The sequence below is a fragment of the Leptonychotes weddellii genome, chromosome X (assembly GCF_054177405.1).
Source record: "Leptonychotes weddellii isolate Sample4059 chromosome X, ASM5417740v2, whole genome shotgun sequence".
Taxonomy (NCBI): domain Eukaryota; kingdom Metazoa; phylum Chordata; class Mammalia; order Carnivora; family Phocidae; genus Leptonychotes; species Leptonychotes weddellii.
Window position 1 is genome coordinate 47,091,881 of NC_138385.1, and position 12,144 is coordinate 47,104,024.

General features: G+C 35.6%; 1 protein-coding gene across 3 annotated transcripts in view; it reads left to right on the top strand.

Annotated features, from left to right (window-relative positions):
• Positions 1-12,144, top strand: part of CHM (CHM Rab escort protein) — a 191,340-nt gene that overhangs the window by 44,815 nt on the left and 134,381 nt on the right. For all 3 annotated transcript variants that reach the window (XR_014141263.1, XM_081808560.1, XM_081808561.1), the window contains exons 3-4: positions 2,254-2,326; positions 5,213-5,337. Coding sequence is in view for 2 of the 3 variants with exons in the window: in XM_081808560.1 (XP_081664686.1) it covers positions 2,254-2,326; positions 5,213-5,337 (198 nt within the window). In the remaining variant the exon portion in view is untranslated. The remainder of the gene's footprint in view (positions 1-2,253; positions 2,327-5,212; positions 5,338-12,144) is intronic.

Here is a 12,144-nt window from a genome sequence, read left to right on the forward strand (position 1 = left end):
ATTTTCATGGATTCTGAGTTGTTTTTCCCTGGCCTCCTCTTTTCCCTTTTTATCTATTATGTTGTCTTCCAGGTCGCTTATTCATTCTTCTGCCTCACTTACCCTAGCTTTAGATTATCTATATTAGATTGGATCTCATTGATAGCATTTTTAAGTTCTGCCAGTTCAGCTTTTATTTCTGCCCTTAGAGACTCTATGTTGCCATTAATTGATTTCTCCATTCTAGCCATTGTCTTCACAATTTTTAGCCTGAATTCCATCTCCGACATCTTGGTTATATCTGCATCCATTTGTAAATCTTCAGCATAAGTCATAATCTCTGAGTCTTTTCTATTTTGGGGGCTCCTCCTCCTAGTCATTCTGTTGATGGGTGTTTGAGGCAATGTATAGAGTCCAAATTATTGACTAGAACCCAAGCAAAATGCACCTGTTTTTTTGGGACCTTAGGGTTGCTGGCCTCTTGTTTTCCCAGCCTGTCTTCTGTGGGAGGGGCCTGCTGCGGTGTTACTCAGGCAACCCTGTTTGGGTGGAGTTGCCCTGCCCCCCTGTGGCGTGGGAAGGGCTCAGCGGGAATCAGTTTTTGGGGCTTTTGTTCTCTGGAGGCTTTCCCTGGCGGCTTTCTGCGTCTCTTCCGTGAGTCAGAGCAGAAGAGACCGTTTCCAACCCTCTGCCTCAGAGCAGAGACATCGCAGTCTGTTCTTCATTGAGCTCTCCAGGCCACACCGTCTTCGTTTCTGTCGGTGCTGCTATAAACTGCAGCGTCCTGGGTTGTGCGCCCCTCCGCAGCGCTCCCAGTCCTGCCTCCAGGTTAGGGCACGTCTCTGCCCTGTGTGCTTCTAAAACCTCCAGCCGCTCCCAGTTCGCACACGTGACCCCACCACTCTGGGTTTCCGCCCAGGGTGCTGCCCTAAAGTCCTTTCCCTGCTGCAACCGGTCTGCGAGTCTGTGCCCCGTCCCCAGAGCGCAAGGCTGTTGCTTACCGGTGGTGTAGGAAACCCACGGCCAGGCACCCTCCCTCTGCCGTTTATCCTCTGATATCTGCCTGTGGAATCACGGCTCCCCGCTTCGTACCTCAAAACCAACCGCCTCTGATGTTCTGTTTGTAGAGATCCAGATCTTCTTACATCTCAGGCTGGTTTCGTGGGTGCTCAGAGTGGTTTGGTAGATACCCAGCTCAGTTCTGGGGACCAGTTGAAATAAGGTCCCCTACTCCTCTGCCATCTTCCCCTCCCAATTTTGGATATTATATTAAAGGTTTTAATTTTCATCTCATTTTAAAAAGAGCTTTTATAGATTTTTATTTCATTAGAGAAAAATACAGAGAAGCAAAAAACAAAAAACAAACCAAGAATCTGTCCCACCGCAGAACCAGAATGGATGTTGTAGGTGTGACTGAGTATACTTTGGGGTTCATCATACAAAGAATAAATAAACGTGAAGAGTTTTCTAAGAAATGGGAAGCCCCAGTACAGATATATAGTACAGAATTAGAGAATTCTGGTTTGCCACACATCTCCTACTTAAGGAAGTTAATCAGAAGTCCAATTTCTACAAGGTTTACCTGATCCTAATTAGGAGACCTCTGGGTTCTCTAAAACAGAATGATAATCTTCACAGGACTATGGAATGAAGAATAATAGTTCACCTAGTTATCAGCAGGAATATTCTCCTTGCTTTACTTATCAAAATTAAGTGAATAGAGTAGCCATTTGTGTGTGGGTGTGTATGTTGGCATGGGTTATGGGTTATGGGTTTGGGGCTTTGGTGGTGGTGGTGACAGTGTCTATATAATTGTCTGTATGGGTATATATGTAGTCTATACATATAATTGTCTATAAATAATTAAATATGTTTATAGAAAACTTAGCAGTTTTTTCATTGTCTTTACTTGAGTTCTACCAAGGTTTTCTCTCCAGCCATTTTTTTTTAAACCAGGAGTCAAATTTTGTTCATATTCCCTGCTCAATGCCCATATCAAGTTGTTCACAATCACATGATCAGTGGCATTTGATCAGTGGAGAAAGCTCTGAGTAGGCCAAAGAGATTTTTTTAACTCCTTGTACAATGGAAAGTTACCTTTGGGATCTGAGAGGCCAACTTTTATTTCAGCCTAGTATTTCCAATATCCCAGTTGTTTTGAACTCCGAGGTAGCAATATTGAGATGATTTGAAGGGTCCAGGGTGGTTTGCTGATGGAGATCAGTGACTTAATTTTTTTTCCCTTTTCTTTACTCTTATTTTTTATTATTACAGAAGAAGCTACTATGGTGGAAACTGGGCCAGTTTTAGCTTTTCAGGAATACTGTCCTGGCTAAAGGAATACCAGGTAAACTTCTTAGTTGATTTTTAATCTACTAGATTGTATTTTGTATCACATAATAACCCTACGTTAAGGAAAACCCTAAGCTTCTGTAATATAGAATTGATTCCTCATTTTTATTTATTTAACAAAAATTATGCAGTCATTTTTTAAGTTAATGTTCTTATGCTTTCAAAATATAGATATCACTTTTTAAATATACATAGACATGTTGGCTGAAGAGTACATCATATATACTTGATACCATTTTCTCATTACATTCCCAAATACAAGGCAAGATTTTTTTCTCCAAAATAGTCTTTCAGAAAAAAAATTCAGTCCTCATAAAATCTCACATATTACTAGTTGCTCTTTCAGTAGTATATTTTGAGGAAAAAAAAAACCCAGCTATTCGGGGAGGGGGGTAGTACATTAATTTGAAATGGTCTGCGTCATTGGTAGTTTAAAAGTCATCTGACAGAATTAGTAAAAACAAAAAACAAGGAAAAATTTAATATAAATTTAGTAAGTTTTTTTCTAAGTTAGAATCTCACTACTACAAATATTGGATATCATTGTAAAGAAGTTTTTTAGAGGACATGTATGGCATAGTAATATGGAGAGTTGGTTATGTCCTGGATTTTACTCATTTTTATGACAGATGAAAAAAAAACTGTCCTAATTTTATGTGAATGGTATATGTGGCTTGAAATGAACTTCCTACTGAGAGCATCATACATGGAATCAGAAACTGCTATATCTCAAAAGCGTTTAGACAGTTGGGAAAGGAGTATGATATATTCTATAAAATTGTATTCAGTTAGCTAAAAATAATATAGCTAAGACTTATTAAGCACTTACTGTGTGCCAAACACCACAATAAGCATTGTAGTTGTACTGATTAATTTATGCGCTTAAAAACGTGCTTCTAGGGGTGACAAAGCCATTGATGTTGAAGATGCAGTGAAGATTCAGTTTGAATAATACTGTTGCATGAAATGAGAGTGTGGAGAAACAAGTAATATTTGGAAAATAATATTGCAAGAAAGTAAATGTTACTAGTAGACATTTAACTATTTTATGTATGTGCCTTAAATATTTGTATATTTGTGTTGATCATTATTCTTAGGAAGTATGTATAAGGGTTATCTTATTTAGTATATTTAGCATATTTAGTACTTCCTTGAGAAAATTTAGTCTAGATGCTCACAAAAAGACAACAAAAATACCTCATTTGTCTGAATGGAAAATTCTGGTGAGTGAGGATAATTTTATAAAGTAAATTTTGATACTAGGTTAGATTTATTAAAATAAAAATATTTTTGTAGATGTTTCTTTTATTTTAGTGCTGCTTCTACTCCAGCATTCTCTTTCTACCGTATCCTTTCGCCCTTCACTCTTTGTGTGCTGATCCACAGTCTTGTCTTCAGGTTGGAAACCCCATGTCTACACATTCAGAGTTCCTGTATTTCACCTCCTTTTCTACCTATGTTGGGATGTTTAACACTATCTAATAATTACACTTAATAATAACAATGTCTGCCCTACTTTTCTTCAGTTTAAAATGTTAAATTCAGGAGAAAAAGGCCTTTTTATTTATTTGTTTATTTTTAAAGATTCTACCCATTTTTGACAGAGAGAGAGAGACAGGTACAAGCAGGGGAAGCAGCAGGCAGAGGGAGCGGGAGAAGCAGGCTTCCCGCTGAGCTGGGAGCCTGATGTGGGGCTCCATCCCAGAACCCTGGGATCATGACCTGAGCCGAAGGCAGACGCTTAACCATCTGAGCCACCCAGGCACCCCGAAAAAGGCCTTTTTAAAGATTTATTTAAAAGAGAGAGAGTGCATGAGCTGAGGGAGGGGCAGAGGGAGAGAGAGGGGGGAAGCAGACTCCTTGCTGAGCACAGAGCCTGACCTGGAGCTTCATCCCAGGACCCTGAGATAATGACCTGAGCCAAAACCAAGAGTTCAATGCTTAACTGACTGGGCCACCCAGGGGCCCTGAGAAAAAAAGCCTTTGAAAATAATTATTGTCCTATTTTATGAAATCTGCAAGTTTAGAAATTTCTTGAGGTGAATGTACTTAAAATGAAGAATATTGTAGTTATATTTCCCTACTAGTTCTTTGAGAATATATATTCAAAAATTTTTTTCTCTGAGAAATATGTACCAAATAGTTTAAAATTTTAAACGAATTAAAAATTGATCCTTGACATTTGGAAAAAGCATATCTTGACATTTCCAAAAATCCCCTGTATTCAGATATTGCTACGCATATAACTTATTTCCATAAAATATAATTAGGAATTATTAAAAATTTTGAAGGGCCACTTTCAACCCTTATAAGTTTACATACATTATCATATATTATTGTTTTTATTGTCTTTCTGAATATAAAATATTTAGAGGTTGATTATTATACAGTCCTTAGTTATAGTAGGCTGAATACTTTTCAAAAATACTTTTACATAAAATCAGAATTTGGCATGGCTAGTGACTAACCTTCAATGACCTAAAGGTAAGTAGAATGAAGTAATCGTGGGCCTGCTTTTGGACAACAAAATGCAAAAACTTTGTTAATAACAAGTAATATGTATACCAGACACACTTGATTTTCAGCAGATAGAGGGTTAGTTATCCTAGTTCTTAAGTAATTTCAAAACAGGCACATCCAATGACTGCATCAGAATGTCAGATATCCTGATAGAAAACTGTAAACCAGAGGTAACATTTGAGAGGATAGGTTTTTACACAATTTTCTTCTCTTTGAAGATGGCACACTATGCTAGAGTCACTTCAGAATTTTGATGGGATCAGAGGCAAAGTATTAATTGAGAAAGGTATACATTTTCACAAAAAAGTAGAGGTTCAGATTGCACAATTTAATTAACGTTTCTCATCTGTATTTTGTTTAGGAAAATAGTGATGTTGTGAATGAAAGCCCAGCCTGGCAAGAGCAGATTCTTGAAAATGAAGAAGCCATTGCTCTTAGCAGGAAGGACAAAACCATTCAACATGTGGAAGTGTTTTGTTATGCCAGGTATGAAAAGTATTTATTTAGGATAAACTGAGTTGATGACTTCTTATTCACATCTATTCAAAAGAAGCCAACATATAACATTGGTTGCTAAACGTCAATTGATAAGATGGTTTGCCTTTTTTAAAATATAACTTTCAGTTTTTTCTGCTTAGATGATAATGGTGATAATAACATGCCACATTAATGACTTGATTCTTACAACCATCCTGTGCTAGGATAGAGGAGGTAGTACTAGTTGCAGTTTTTATAGAATCCTCATTATATAGAGATTAGTTTGTTGAAGGGAAAAATGGCTTGAAAAATGTCCAAACCACACGTAGCCTAGATAGTGGTGGAGCCCAAGATCAAACCTCAGGATTATTTAATTCTGCTCCAGTGTTCTTTTAACTCTTCTTAGATAATATTCAGTGTAGGAAAATGGAAAATTATAAGTTTGAAATAAAAACAATTGGTCATAATATTTGGGGACATATTTTCGAAATCAGGAGAGAATATTGGGAAGTAATATTTTAAGTGTCTCTAAGTGAGAAAATTCATTTTTTTTAAGTTTTTGTTTTCCAGTTAACATACACTATTATATTAGTTTTGGGTATACATTATAGTAATTAAACAATTCCATACATAGGTCACCAGGTGCTCATCACAAGTGCACTCCTTAATCCCTATGACCTATTCTACCCATTCCCCCACCCACCTCTCCTGTGGTAACAGTTTGTTTCTTGGTTTGCTTCTCTATTTTTTCCCTTTGCTCATTTGTTTCTTAAATTCCACATGAATGAAATCATATGGTATTTGTCTTTTTCTCACTGACTTAATTTGCTAAGCATTTTACTCTTTAGCTCCATCCATGTCATTGAAAATGGCAAGATTTCATTCTTTTTTATGGCTGAATATTATTCCTTGTGTATATATACCACATCTTCTTTAGCCATTCATCAATTGATGGACACATGGGCTGCTTCCATATATTGACTGTTGTAAATAATGCTACTATAAGCATAGGGGTGCATGGTCTTTTAATTACTGTTTTTGTATTCTTTGGGTAAACGCCCTGTAGTGGGATTGCTGGATCCTAGGGGAGTTCTATTTTTAATTTTTAGAGGAACTGCCATACTGTTTTCCACAGTGGCTACACCAGTTTGCATTCTCATCAACACTGCAACAGGGTTCCTTTTTCTCCACATCCTCACTAACACCTGTTGTTTCTTGTGTTGTTGATTTTAGCCATTTTGACAAATGTGAGGTGATAATCTCATTGTAGTTTTGATTTTCATTTCCCTGATGATAAGTGATAATGAGCATCTTCTCATGTGTCTGTTGGCCATGTGGCTATCTTCTTTGGAGAAATGTCTATTCATGTCTTCTACCCATTTTTTAATTGGATTATTTTTTGGGGGGGTGTTGAGTTTTACAACTTCTTTATATACTTGGGTTACTAACCCTTTATCATATATATCATTTGCAAATATCTTCTCCCATTCTGGTTGCCTTTTTAAGTTTTGTTGATTGCTTCCTTCACTGTGCAGAAGCTTTTTATTTTGATGTAGCCTCAATAGTTTATTTTTCCTTTTGTTGCCTTGCCTCAGGGGACCTATCTAGAAAAAAGTTGCTATGGCAGATGTCAGAGAAGTTAATGCCTGTGGTCTCTTCTAGGATTTTTATAGTTTAGGTCTCACATTTAGGTTTTTAGTCCATTTTGAGTTTATTTTTATGTATGGTATAATAAAGTGGTCCAGTTTCATTCTTTTGAATATTGCTGTCCAGTTTTCCCAACACCATTTGTTGAAGAGACTTTTTTCCATTGGCTGTTCTTTCCTGCTTTGTCGAGGATTAATTGACCATATAGTTGTGGGTCCATTTCTCGGTTTTCTATTCTGTTCTATTGAATTATGTGTCTATTTTTGTGCCAGTATTATACTGTCTTGATCACTACAACTTTGTAATATAACTTGAGGTCTGGAATCGTGATGCCTGCAGTGTTGCTTTTCTTTTTCAAGATTGTTTTTTGCTATTTGGGGTCTTTTGTGTTCCATACAAATTTTAGGATTGTTCGTTCTCATTCTGTGAAAAATACTGTTATTATTTTGATAAGGATTGCATGAACTGTGTAGATTGCTTTGGGTAATATAGACATTTTAACAACATTTGTTCTTCCAGTCCGTGAGCATGGAATGTTTTTCCATTTCTTTGTGTCATCTTCATTTCCTTTCATCAGTGTTTTATAGTTTTCAGAGTTCGGATCTTTTGCCCGTAGGTTTATTCCTAGTTATCTTACTGTTTTTGGAGCATTTGTAAATGGGATTGATTCCTTGATAGCTCTTTCTGCCGTGTCATTGTTGTACAGAAATGCAACAGATTTCTGTACGTTGTTTTTGTATACTGCGACTTTACTGAATTTGTATATCAGTTCTAGCAATTTTCTAGTGCAGTCTTTCGTGTTTTCTGTATAGAGAATCATGCCATCTGCAAATAGTGAAAGTTTGACTTCCTCTTTGCTGATTTGGATGCCTTTTATTTCTTTGTGTTGTCTGATTGCTGATGCTGGGACTTCTAGTACTGTGTTGAACAGCAGTGGTGAGAGTGGACATCCCTGTCTTGTTCCTGACTATAGAGGAAAAGCTTTCACTTTTTCTCCATTGAGGCTGATATTAGGTGTGGGTTTTTCATATATGGCCTTTATTTTGTTGAGGTATGTTCTATCTCTACTTTGTTGAGAGTTTTTATCATGAATGAATGTTGTACTTTGTCAAGTGCTTTTTCTGCATCTATTTATTCTTTCTGATATTGATATGATGTATCACATTGATTTGCAGATATTGAACCATATGGTTTTTATTTTCTTTTATTGATGTAAGAGAGTATCACCGTGTAATAGATCCTTGACATTCTTGTTGGCTACATCAAAAAATCTTTTTGATTTCCCTTTTGTAAATAATGAAAAAATGGTACAGGTTCTTGGCTTGTTGTTGTTGTTGCTTTTTTATATATGCATTATCAATGATGTTAATGTTACATTTTGTGGAGGTAGGGCATGAATATGTGTTTAGTTTTGTATAATTTTAACATATATGTCAGGTCATGTATCCATCACCACAGTCAACTAACAGAAGTGAGCAGTTACATCACCCCAAGGATCTTTCCTGTTTCCATTTTATAACCATAGCTCATCTCCTTCCTACCATTTCCCCCAATTTCTAACTCTTGGTAACCACTAATCTCTCTTCCAGCTCCATTATTTTGTCATTTTGAGAATGTTATGTAAATAGAACTGTATAGTATGTAACCTTTTGCCATTGGCTCTTTTCACTCATTGTAGTTAACCTGCAGATTCATCCAGGTGGTTGCATGCATTAGTAGTTGGTTCCTTGTTATTGCTGAATAGTATTCCATGCTATGGACATACCAAGCTTCACTTATTCACCTGTTGAAGAACATCTGGGCTTTTTTCACTTGTGTCTGTTACAAATAAAGCTGCTATGAATATTTGTTTATAGAATTCTCTGTGAACATAAGTTTTCATTTGTCTGGGATAAATGCCCAAGTGTATAATTGATGGGCCATATGGTAATTACATGTTTAGTTTTAAACTGAAAAACTGTTTTCCAGGGGGGCTGTACCATTTTACATTTCCATCAGAATTTCATGATTCAGTTTCCCCACATGCTCCTCAACATTTGATGTTTTCACTTTTTTAGCCATTCTGATAGTTGTGTAGTGATATCTCATTGGATTTATAATTTGCATTTCTCTTATGGCTGATTTTGAACATCTTTTCATGTGTTTGTTTGCCATTCTTACATCCTTTTTGTTGAAAATCTGTTCGTATCTTTTGCTCATTTTTTCATTGGATTGGCTTTTTCCTGTGGATTTTTGAGAGTTCTTTATATGTTTTATATATGTGTCCTTTGTTAAGTATGTAGTTTGCAAATATTTCCCCCAAGTCTGTGGCTTGTCTGGCATCCTCTTTAAGCAGGATATTTTGCAGGTGAAATGTTTTAAATTTTGATGAGGTCCAATTTATCACTTTTTTCTTGGGTATAGATCCAGAATATTTTCTCCTATTTTTCAAAAAAAATTACAGTATGTTTTATGTTTAATCCCATGATCTACTGTAATTTTTGTATAAGGTGTGAGGTTTAGGTCAGTGTTAATTTTTTTAACATAAGGTTATCCGATTGCTTTGGCACAGTTTGTTATAAAGACTGTTTTTTCTCCACTGAATTAATTTGCATATTTGTCAAAAATCAGTTGGCTGTACTTTGATGGGTCTATTTGTGGATTTTATATTCTGTTCCATTGATGTGTATGTCTTTTCCCACACCAATACCACACTGTCTTTATTACTGCAGCTATATATTAGGATTTAAAATCAGGTAGAATAATTCCTCCAAATTGATTCTTTTTTGTCAAAATTGTTTTATTTATTCCAGAGTTTGTGCCTTTTCATATAAATATTCTAATAAGCTTTTCTATGTCGAGAAAATGTTGCTAGAATTTAGGAATTGCATTAATGCTATAAATCAAGTTGGGGGGAATTGATACCTTTATTATTTTGAGTCTTCCAGTTCACTCACAATGTATGACTCTCCATTTATGTAGGTTGACTTCAATTTCTTTCTACAGAATTGTGAATTTTCAGCATCCCAATCCTGTGCATGTTTTGTTAATTGTATACCTAAGTTGTTACTTCTCTTTGGGGCAATTATAAGTGGCATTGTCTTTTTAATGTTGGCTTTCATATGTTCATTATGGGTATCTAGAAATGCAGTTGTTTTTTATGCATTGAGATGTATCCTGGCATCTTGCTGAACTCACTTATTCTGGGGATTTTTTTTATAGGTTCCTTGGGATTTTTACATAGACAGTAATGTCTTATACAAAGAGGAACAGTTTTATGTGTTCCTCTTCGTTTGCTTTTTTTAAAGCGTCTGTTTCCTATTGAGAGTCGTGTGTTTTCTGTCCATAGCCACACACCATGAGTTAATTGTTTTCTACTTAACCTTAGCCTCACTTAATGAGCATTTTTTTTTTTTTTTTTCAGAAAGAAAGTTGTTACCACTTTCTGATGACTCTGTAATTATACCCTAATGAAGGCCAATCATTTAGGGTCTCTCCCTTGCTAATTATCATGTTTTTGTACACTACTCTTTTAGCATGTGCCTGTCAAATCCACAATCTGATCAAATGACAGATTACCAAAAGTAATGGTCATTACCAAAAGTGATGGTCCCTTTAATGGTCATTCATGTTTATTGTAGCTAGTTGTATCAAACAAATAGAAGTCAAACTTTAGTCCTTGATACACTACATATATAGAATATTGGTTTTAATATTTTGGTAAATCCAAAATATCAGGTAAAGACAGCTTTATAATAATATGAATACTGACATATGACTTGTTTTCTCCTTTTAGACCAGATGTGTTAGCTTATTTATAGAGTTGATGTTTATTAGGCCAAAATCTACAATTAGATTCTCACATATGCTACTTATTATTTCATCAAGGGAGAATAAAATATGTATCTTTTGGCCATAAACAATATTGTAGCCATAACCAGCAGCCTCTTGATTTTTAATTTTTGATTACAAGGAGGCCAGGGCAAAGATGCAAATAAATCAGTGTAGACTCATCATCATTGCTTGGAAAATACCTCAAAGTACTTGGAAAGTCGGTAACACCATACTCTAATATAAACATATAGGATAGTGTATTATTTTTTTTATTGTTGTTGACTTTACTTGTTTTCAAAAGTAATTCTTAAGTATTCAACCTAAAGGCTTTATTGATCTTTTGAACATTAAATTTAGTACTTTTGGTTATTCCAAAATTGGTCTAAATACTAAAATAGAAATGGTGATATGTCTACTATCATAGCATAAGTCCACATATCATAAACTCCCATCAGGAACAATCCAGATTGTTTTGTTATATCAGAGCTTTGATCCTGAATGCTGCTTGAAATAAGTAGGAAAATTTCCAGTTTGAGCCAAAAATACTTCTATACATAGATTGTTTTGTTTTTAAGATTTTATTTATATGTCAGAAAGAGAGAGGGAGTGAGGGGGAGAGAGAGCACAAGCAGGGGGAGCGACAGGCAGAGGGAGAAGCAGGCTCCCCACAGTACATATATGTCTGTGTGACAGCTTCTATAACCTGGTGCTTTACACAGTTTATTTAATTGCATTCAGTTTGTACTATAGCCATGTGCATGAGCTATTGGTGTATATTGCTGCTGAATAAACTGGAGCTCAGGGAGAGCTAGAGATAGCAGAGTCAAGATTTGAACCCGTGTCTGTCTAACTCAAAAGCTGGTGTTGTTGCCATTTTTTTTCATGTTGTATTTCACACACATCAAGAGAACCATTCCATCAGGTGAATAAAGTATTTCTTTTGTACAGACTAGCACCTAATGAGGTGCATTTACTTTCTTAATTTACTAGAATACTATTTAGTATTGTAAAGTAGTCATATCTATAATGAGGAATGAAAAGTGCCTAACTCCTAGAGTTAGGAAGGTAAGGGATGAATCAATCCTATATCCTTTAGTTGTGGTGACTGTAGTTTATACACCACAGGATGCTTTTGTAGTTTATATGAGGGAATAAAAACAGCTACTATATCTTATTTTATTCAGTAGACGATGAAAAGGTACAATACACTAATTCCCACTTTAGTCTCACAAATCCAGAAAATTCTTAGGTAAAAGATTGTTGCCTGTTACTTGCATAATGCCATGTAGTTCCTTTAGCAAGAAGAGATTTTATCTTTCTGAAGTATTGGCAATAACTTGTATTTTTCTGCCCCGG